General features: G+C 46.9%; 2 protein-coding genes and 1 pseudogene across 2 annotated transcripts; 1 reads left to right on the top strand and 2 right to left on the bottom strand.

The window, feature by feature from the left end:
• Positions 1 to 933: 933 nt before the first annotated feature.
• Positions 934 to 1804, bottom strand: LOC136526300 (uncharacterized; annotated as a pseudogene).
• Positions 1805 to 3066: 1262 nt separating this feature from the next.
• Positions 3067 to 3885, top strand: LOC136526299 (uncharacterized). The gene is made up of 3 exons (XM_066519013.1): positions 3067 to 3098; positions 3196 to 3385; positions 3475 to 3885. The coding sequence occupies exons 1-3, from the start codon at positions 3067 to 3069 to the stop codon at positions 3769 to 3771; spliced, it is 519 nt and encodes a 172-aa protein (XP_066375110.1). The 3' UTR covers positions 3772 to 3885.
• A 2630-nt stretch (positions 3886 to 6515) lies between these two features.
• On the bottom strand, positions 6516 to 8780 carry LOC136526297 (serine/threonine-protein phosphatase 7 long form homolog). Its single transcript, XM_066519012.1, has 7 exons — positions 8705 to 8780; positions 8151 to 8548; positions 7862 to 8056; positions 7571 to 7779; positions 7189 to 7483; positions 7015 to 7113; positions 6516 to 6929 (listed from the first exon to the last, which is right to left on the bottom strand). Exons 1-7 carry the CDS (start codon positions 8778 to 8780, stop codon positions 6516 to 6518), a joined length of 1686 nt encoding a protein of 561 aa, XP_066375109.1.
• Between the last annotated feature and the right edge of the window lie 937 nt (positions 8781 to 9717).

Below are 9717 nucleotides of genomic sequence, written 5' to 3'. Positions count from 1 at the left end.
TGCTTCGCTACATTGGTGGAAAATCAGAAGAAGCAGATAAGTTGGTGTGTATAATCCCCATTTTATTTATGTCTGTTAATAATTCAACAAAATGATTTACTGATTCCTCTTTGGATATCAACTTTTTTGAATGACAGAGCAAGAAATATAACCACGAAAGGCTGTTAGACATGGAGATCGTCGCACTGCAATCAGAGCTAGCAAAATTCATCTTAGCCGACGTATTGGAAAAAGATGGAGTATTTTCCATTGCACAATCCATAAAGCTCAAGGACCAGTATGTCATAGAGCGGCTCGCTAGATTATTGTAAGAAGTCCGAGAAGCATGCTTTATCTTATCGAATAATTTCTTTTTTATTTTGAGGGATCGAGATCTTGATAAGAACATTTGAACTGTAACCGTAACATTTGTAATATTTAATATTGATGGACTTGTTGTCTACGTAGCGTATATAAAGCGAAACTCGATTCCACGAAAAAATATAAATTAAAATAAAATATAAAACAATAAAATACGAACAGGCCATCAGTGCTTGTTAGCAACAAACCGGTAGTGTTGTCGTAACCATCACTGCCGGTTAGCAACAAACCGGCAGTGTTGTCGTAACCATCACTGCCGGTTAGCAATAAACCGGCAGTGATGGCCAAGATGACACTGCCGGCTTGAGCCACAAACTGGCAGCGTTAGCTTAGCCATCACTGTCGGTTCTTGTCACAAACCGACAGTGATGGTTACGACAACACTGCCGGTTAAAATATAAACCGACAATGTTGGTGGAACTGAACTCTGCCAGGTGGTCTCATGAACCGGCAGTGTTGGTGGAACTGAACTCTGCCGGTTGGGTAAAGAACCGATAGTGAAGTTGAAGAACACTGCCAGTTTGTATGAACCGACAGTGATAGCTGACCCTTATCATTGTCGATATGGTTGTGCTAGTTTAAAATCCGATAATTATGGGGTGTTTTGAACCATGAAGTGCTATTCTGGTGTAGCGAGAGAAACCCCAGGAGCAACCCAGCTACCATGCTAGTAAGTTCGCATCTCTTGGCCAGAGTGTAGACAAGGGGTCAGGGCTGTGGCCAGCACGACAGTCACAGAAATGAAAAGCATGGCCTGTCTGCGCTTCCCTTTCAACAGCCGCCATGCCCCGCCCAAGAGCGCCGGCGTCGTGGCAACCGGGCTCGGCCACTGCCACGACGACGCTTAGGAAGCAGAGGAAGGAGAAGTACACGAAGAAGATGAAGGGAACCAGGATGAGCAGCGACCCCCAAAAGAACAACACAAAGTATTTCATTATCATGAGGACCATGACCAGAGTAGACATGACACCAAGAAGCGCGACGTAGGCAATCTCCAGTCCGTAGATGAAAGCGAGTGTAAGCACGGGGCCTTTCAACTGCGTCTTGACTTTGCCAAGGAGCGACCCGAAGGTGTGCAGCTCACCGGAGTATGTTGCGATGGCGGCAAAGAGGACGATGATCTGGATGACTGATCCGATGATGACGGTAAACACAAGATTGGCTGCGCTGGTGAGTAGGAGAGCCCGGGTGTCATCTTGGGTCTTTCGGGTGAGTTGAAGGAAATCTAGGCTACTAGGATCGGTGCTGTTGAGCGCCTTTGCGTCGAGGTCAATCTCATCTCTGAGAGGCTGGACGGTGAGGTCGTTGACGAGAAGGAGTAGACAAGTGGAGGCGGCAGTAATTGTAAAGACAGCTGCGAAGAGCCTCTGGTTGTGGCTAGGAGGAGCAGGCCTTCCTTTAGGAAATTGAAGAACGATGGGGTCGAGCTTGGCCCGGTTGCCATGGGCTGGATGCTGGAGCTAGCTCGCTAGCTAGAGAGATAGACAAGGTCGAATAGAAGGTGAAATTTTCATATTTTGGACTCTTTTGAAAACAATTTTTAGAAAAATACCAATGTCAAAACATTTTCTGAAAATAGACCATTTTTAGGCGTCTTAGCACATGACGCCGAGATATGAGGCTCGGCGTCGTGTCACTCGATGCCGAGGTATTGCCATGTCACGGACGACCGGGGTCGTCGTCGACACGTTGGCGCGTGGGTCCGTGATGTCGGCGTCGTGTCAGCCGACGCCAAGTACCCAACCTTGGCGTGGTCTGACTACGTGCCGAGATCTAGCCCCATCCGGAGCACGGCCTAGGCGGCCCAACAAAGCACGGTGGCCCAGCAGCTCGGCGTTGGGTCACTTAACGCCGAGCCTCTAGACCTCGGCGTGATCCGACTCAACGCCGAGGTCTGGACCCTTTAAGCCGAGGCCCCCTTCTTCTTCTTCCCTCCCTTCCTTCATTCCCCCATGGCTCCCAAATCCCCCACGGCCCCCACGAAACTCTAACCTCCAAAATCGACCCCCGGTGCCCGGATCTTGTCTCCCGAAGCTTCCTCGAGGTAATGGTCCCTCCCCTCCTCCATTCTATCCGCATAGATGTGCTTACATTGTCCCTAATCATGTGGAATCATGGTTGTTTGGTGATTTGGTATATTTGTGTTTGCATTTGCAAAATGCATGGCTTAGGATGATTGAGTGCATTGTTGTTTAACTGTTTTATGTGATGAACATGTTAGGTTAGTTTGGTTTCTAGTTATTTTGGTCATTAGGGTTATTTGTTTATTGTAGGTGTCATTAGGGTTAGTTATTTGTTGGTCATTAGGGTTACTATGTATTTTATTTATTTGTTGGTCATTACATTTCAATTTGTTATGACCAAGGCGTTTTGCCAAGGTACTCCTCTTTCCCCTCTTTCAATTCATCCATTTAGATTCGTTTGTTTTTGAACTTGGCATTATAGGTTTGGTTCATGTTCATGTCAATCGTGCAATGTATGGTGGTTCAAATGATTGAATGACCCAAATGTATGGTTGTTGGTGTTGTTGTTGTTGTATATGTTATGGTTTATAATCATTGAGTTAAATTTTGTGTTTGTTGGGATTCAAATTTGTTTAGGGTTTGTAATGAAAAGCTTATTTGGGAGGTATGGTGATGTAGTGTTAGTACCTTTACATTCGTTGCAAGGTACTTTGGATTGATTTTTTTTCTACATAATGTTAGGATGTCAAGGCGTGGTAAAGCTCGTATTCCAAGGTAATCCCAATGTTTATTCATTATCTGTGCAACAAATAGAAAACCCTAGGTTTAGGTTTGGTTCTCCATTAATATGACTAAATTCTTTCAATTGTAGCTATGGTCGCCAGAGGGCAAATCCCTACGACCTAAAGCCTCTCCCTGAAGGTGTTCCTCGACCAATGTGCTTTTGTGGTGATCCTTGCAAGGTAGACATCTCTGAAGATGAGGAAACATATAGACAGAGGTACTGGATGTGTCCCAATTATGCATGGGAACCTACAAAGCAACAGCGCCGTGCATCGTTTGTGAGGAATTTTTATTGTGTTAATTAATTTTCTTGTGATATTAAGTATTGCTTATTTATTTGTTTTGTAACAATTTGTTTTTCTTGCAGACCGTTCCACCACTGTGTGACTTTGAGCAGTGGATTGACACTGAGATCAAGGAGTCAGACAAGCAGCGTCTAGAAGGCCTGAAGGAGTGGGATGCGGAGGTTAAGGAGAGGTTTGAGCAGAGACGCAGACTGGAGGCTATAGAAAAGGAGCATAAGGAAGAGGAGGAAAGGAGGCGTGTTGCTGCGTACAGGGCGGAGAGGGAGAAGAAGCTTGAGCGTGTGCGCCGAGCGAAGGCAGCGATGGAGGAGAATCCTGATGCCGAGAGGAAGGGAAAGTGGCCTCGTTGCACTCAGTAGGTATTTGGTTCATTCACGAGCGATGTCGTGTAGCCCTGGACTTTTTTTACTATGTTGTAATGCACTCTGCTTTTATTTCAGATGAACTTATTCCCTGGACTTTTTTTATTATGTTGTAATGCACTATGATTTTATTTCAGATGGTCTTATGCCCTGTACTTCGTTAACTATCCTAAGACTGTAGTGGTACTGTTTGTATCACTGAAAAGACTACTTGTGTTGTTGCAGTCACTGAAAGGGCTACAAGTACTGTTGCAGTCACTGAAAGGGCTACAAGTCTATTTGAAAACTCACTGAAAAGCCTAGATTCGTTTACTGTTGTATCCGTATATGCAATGAATTAATATCAGAGTGATGTACTGCATTTAGATGAAGTGACAAAACACAGGTGTAGCCTTTTCAGATGAAATAACCAGTCATGGTTGTAGGCTTTTTAGATGAAGCATCTAGCCTTTGCAGATTCAATAAATGAGTACGCACACATGTTTTTTGTCAAGTAGCATTCATGGTGAACCTGCCTTCATCTCTATATATAGTGCTCCATGTCTTGCTCCACATCCACACAACTTGTTTTCTGGTTTAGTTTTAGCAAATGTCGAGCGAAGGTTCCTCGAGTGGAAAGGGTTTCGATGGAGGGAGAGGAAAGGGGGTGAGGAAGGGGCCTCCGATTGTGTGGGAGGGTTCTCTGGGTCCTGATTCTTTTGAAGAACCAATAGAGGAATTTCCTTTGGAGAGGAAGAGTGACTTCACCCGTGAGAGACCTCTTAGATCATACGAGAAGCACATTGAAGATTGGCCAAAATGCCGCCACGGTTTGGATTGCGTTGTGCAGATGTACAACGACTGTGACGGTGGAGGCCGTCATTTCTTCAGATGCCCGTGAGGATTTGTATTGCCTTTGAACTCTCTCCTTTTTTAGATTTGCATTTAATTTCTAGTAGTACTTATTGGTAGATGGGTTTTCAGGATTCAAGCTGTCCAGATAACTGTGGCTTCACTAGATGGGTCGACCCTCCTCCTATCTATCCCCATCAACAGTACATCGCATATCTACAGGGACGCATCTTTGACCTAGAGTATGGCCCTAGAAGTGGTAACAGGGACAAGTCGGACGACGACAATAGCAATGATGCAGAGGAGGCACTATGCAATAATCCATACTACGAGTGCCCGTACCATAAGAAGGACGGACCTCCTTCTCCACCGCCACCGCCACCACCACCGCCTCCGTCAACTGGAGGATACTATGGGGAAGGCGCAACTCAGTTCAATATGTGGGAGCATTATTAGGACCAACATTTGTTAGTCAATCCGAATGTGGAATGCTTGTATGAGTTGTTCTTTTCAATCTCGTAAGGCATGCTAGGTTTAGTTTGCAACATGCCCTTGTTAGTTTTTTATGTGAGTGTGTACCCTTTGCAATGTCTGTATCACTTGTTTCTTTCAATCCCCTAAGGCATGCTAGGTTTAGTTTGCGACATGCCATTGTTACTTTTGATGTGAGTGTAATCGTTGTGCCTCCGCTATTTCATAAATTGCAGTTTACCTACCTCTAAGTTTCATGTACTATGGTTGATTCCCAAACTGAAAAAAAGGTTTGAGTCTCTCTAAAAATAGGGGATTGAAATCGAACCAACAATCGGTTTTTCCTGCAGGAACAAACATACAAACATAAATATAACTTGTCTACTCTTATTAGTATAACTCGTGTTAGTCGAAGAGGAATCGTTGAGAAAGATTTTTCATTTGAATCATGCAAATAGGATCGCAACATATACCAAATGGTTTGGGTTTTGTTGGGCTGAGGCTCGGCGTTGAGTCGGCCCACGCTGACCCTAGGGTTTGGCTCGGCCGTGGGTGAGGTGTGCTGAGGCTCGGCGTTGAGTCGTCCCACGCCAACCCTAGGGTTTGGCTCGGCCGTTTGCGAGTTGGGCTGAGGCTCGGCGTCGAGTCGGCCCACGCCAACCCTAGGGTTTGGCAACGGCAGTGGCCCGGTTTGGGCCGAACCTCGGCGCTTAGTCGTAACACGCCGAGTTTCATGGCTCGGCGTCAAATTACCCCACGCCGAGCTTGGGCACCTCGGTGCTTCGATGCAAGGGTTTCCAGTATGTACCAGGGGTCGGTGTGAAATGACTAAACGCCAAGGTTGGGCACCTCGACGCTTCAGTGAATTGTTTTCCAGTATGTACCAGGGGTCGGCGTCAAATGACTAAACGCCGAGCCCCTGGGTTCACCAAAATATACCATCTCTTCTTTGATTTGCTTCACTATTTCCCACTACTCTAATCAGCCGACGATGACCTTGTGCCAACAACAGACCTGAGCTCGCTAGCTCCCCGACTCTCCTAAGCCGCTTCGTCCCCTTTGCGTGCTTGCCATGTCACCGTGGATCCAACAGAGGTTGATCATAGCATGGAGGATGGGGATGATGACACCCCTTCTTCCTTGTGAGTTGCGACGGAGGCCCTTAATAGCTAGAAAAATGAAACATGGCGACGTTCCACACATTCACATAACACATGACCACACCGACAGACACATTCATTCAACATCCGTACATACATAAGGTCCAACACATTAAGCATCCAACATAGTCCAACACATTCAACATCCAACATAGTCCATACATATGCTTCATCAATCAACAAACATAGTCCAAACATAGTACAAGGTCCAATGCATACATAGTCAATGCACTAAATAAAGCATATGAAGTCTTTGGATCTTTTATCGCTCCTTGTACCTTAACGTGGACGGCGAGCGTAACGCTTTCCCCTCCCAAACGGATAGGTACCTGGAGTGTACCTGTCCACTGGTCTGAGCATCCTATGTGGACGTCCAGAACCAGAGGGGCCTTGAGTTCCTTGGGGTGCATCTCCAAGCTGGGACATGCCAATCTCATCATACTCATGATCATAGTACTCTCCCTGTCCTTCATCATCTTCATCATCATAATGACCATGTCCTTGACCACCCTCTGCAGTAGTTGCTGCACCATGTGAAGAAGAAGTCCTGCCACCATGTGCACCATGTGAAGATGAAGTCCCTCCAACATGTGCAGTAGAAGGTCCAGCACCAAGCTGTTGTGGGACTGCCACATCCGGGGAACGTCTACATCCAAGGCATGCAGCTACCTTTCGTAGGCGATGCATGGCATGCTGCATTTTGAAAGCACTATTAGTAAGTGGGGTTGGTCGCAAAACTATATAAAGATGTAACATCAACTGAATGAGAGGAGACTACCTGAATGTGCTGTCGTAACATGGAGGCCTCATCAGGATCGCCCACAGGAATCATCAATGCCCTTCCTTGGTCGGCCACTGTCCTCATTATCTCCATGCTCTATGCAACAAAAACAATAATTTAAGTCTCCATCACAGTAAAGACCTCAGAGATTGAAATAGTTGTATCACTTACAGCTCTGGCTAACGCAGGGGCGATCTCAACTTGCCTGCCTTCTCGGGTAGCTTGGTCATATGGGTTGTTGCCCTCATCCTCGCTCGCAATGTCAGCAATGTCTTGCTCCGTCCAAGCGGGCCTCAATTGAAGCCTTGTTCGTTGACCAAACCAAACAAGGTAATCATGGAATGCCTTGTCACGATGGACGGCATGGATGCCCATGTTGTTCTGCTCCATCAACATCCACTCATCAATGTAGCGCTGGTGCTCCAGCTGCCAGTTGGTGATCTTCTTATTTTTTTGTCTGTTGAACCTGCAAATTTTACACCAAATCGGCAATATGAAGGCCTACTCAATGATTCTTTCATGTGAAACGAACAAAATATTGTATGTTACGTACTTGTGGAGCTGCCAACCGGTGGAGAAATCATCGGGCGGAGAAGGCTGCAGCCTACCAAACTGTCGTGCTACACGGTGAGGGAGATGGTACTCCACTGCATAGAAACAAATAAGGGGGGTCCTCATCGTCCAGACGTCCTCGTCTGCCATGCACAAGGCGCTCAAGTTGAGATCCGTTACTTGCCTCCGCCGATATGGGCTCCATTGAACCTGTACACAACGTCGTCATCAACTAGTCGACACTCAATTTGTGCACATATCCTCGATTAGGGCAAAAGGGTAGGAAACTTACATGCTGTGGCAAAAGGGTGTCCAGCTCGTTGGTGAAGCTGATGTACGCATGGCGTGACACGTGGTATGTTCCGTGGGCTCGCTCGTAGAGGTGTGCCACGGTAGGGGCGACAACTGCGTCTCCTTGAGGAAACCAAGGTTGTGGGGGATCAAGCTGATGCGGTCTCCCAACTGGAAGCCTCTCCCACATCCAAATCTACAAAAAAAGAGTGGAAACATGAATGTTAATCACTTTTGTTAAGAAAAAACATTGAATTGTAGTGGAAACTTGTACAACTTTGCTTTATTACCTGCAACAGTGTGATGCACCCTAACATTGTAGCGTGCGCGCCTCCAGGACGGCGGCAAGCCTCGCAAAGCTGACGGTACAGGAAGGCAAGTATAGCCGAGCCCCAACTCCTATTGCTGGTATCCTCCCAGTTCAAAAGGCACGGGATGTACATCCAGGACGCCGTGTCTCCAGTGCCGTCAGGGAAGAGAACCGTACCTAACATGTGGAGGACGTAGGCCCGACAGTAGTATGTCACGGTCTCGGCGTCTACGTTGGGTGGGCACTCCCGAAACTGCTGACGAAGCCACCTCAGGGACACCCCACTGCTGTGCCGTTTCTTGCTAGCCTCAACTGCCGCTAGGGGCCGTCCCAAGAAGTGCTCAACCCGCTGCTGCCATCCTTCAGACTCCGTGTCTCCTGTCACTGGGAATCCTCGGATTTTGACTCCAAGGATCATGGCAACGTCCTCGAGAGTGACCGTCATCTCCCCGCATGGTAGGTGAAAGCTGTGTGTCTCCGGACGCCACCGATCTATCAACGCCGTCAGCGCCGCTGGGTTGAAAGGTGGTGTGCCTCGATGACAAACACGAGCAACGGTAGCAAGGTTCGCCAGCTTCAGGAGGGACGTGTACCTCTCGTCGTGGACCATGGTCGTAGAGGCCTCATGTGTCATTGGCCTCAGCACATTCAAAACCTGCAAAAAAAAGACAAGCATGAAAAAGTATTAGTTCATGTCACTTTATAAAGAGCATGGACTATAGAGCAAAACATGAACAATGCAATGTTTTCATACGAATTGTTGAATATACCTCTCCGTTCTTGATCCTCCGAGCCCGGTGGTGCTCATCGAACCTTGGATCAAGAAGGGGGAACCGATCCATCCTGCAACATAAGTAATGCCAAACCATTAGTATAAGTTAAAGCATATAAAAAAACAAAAGTAAACCAATGTACCATTACACAAAGCAATTCTAGTAGCTAGCTTGATGGATACCTGTTGTCTAAGTAGTTCAGGACATTTTCTCTTATTGTGGCCCGGCTTATGGCAACCAGAGCAACGGCTCTTTTGGGTGTCCTCTACAAAATGTCTCCCAACCTTACTCGTGGTTGATCTACCTTTCGTGGCTCGGTCCATGTCCATCCTGAACCGCTTCGGCCGCCTAGGTCCTCTACTCTTCCAGAGTAAACCAAGATCAGCCACATACTTGGGGCCATCTAAGTAGGCCATTGACTCTCGTCAAGAAATGGCTCGAACTGAGGATTCCAGGTGCTCATTAGGTTCCTCAAAGAGAACTCCGCGGCCATACGGGGAGGGACCTCAGGGTCAACACGTCTAAGGCGACAGGCTGTAATCATGTGGGAGCAAGGCCTATGGTATATGATCGGTTTTCCACACATACACTTGTTCTCATTGATCACTACTTTATGTTTTCGAGCACCCCGGTCTTCACCACCAATGTTAGTTCCGCCACCCTCTAGAATCTCATATCCATGGTTGATCGGATCGAAACATGAACCCTTCTGTCGTTTAGACTTTTTCTTTGAGAAAGCTAGTTCCTAAGATGCTAAAAGTGGCCAAGCTTTGC

The sequence above is a fragment of the Miscanthus floridulus genome, chromosome 19 (assembly GCF_019320115.1).
Source record: "Miscanthus floridulus cultivar M001 chromosome 19, ASM1932011v1, whole genome shotgun sequence".
Classification (NCBI taxonomy): domain Eukaryota; kingdom Viridiplantae; phylum Streptophyta; class Magnoliopsida; order Poales; family Poaceae; genus Miscanthus; species Miscanthus floridulus.
The sequence above is the reverse complement of the archived record's forward strand: the minus strand, read 5'-3'. Positions and strand labels throughout refer to the sequence as shown.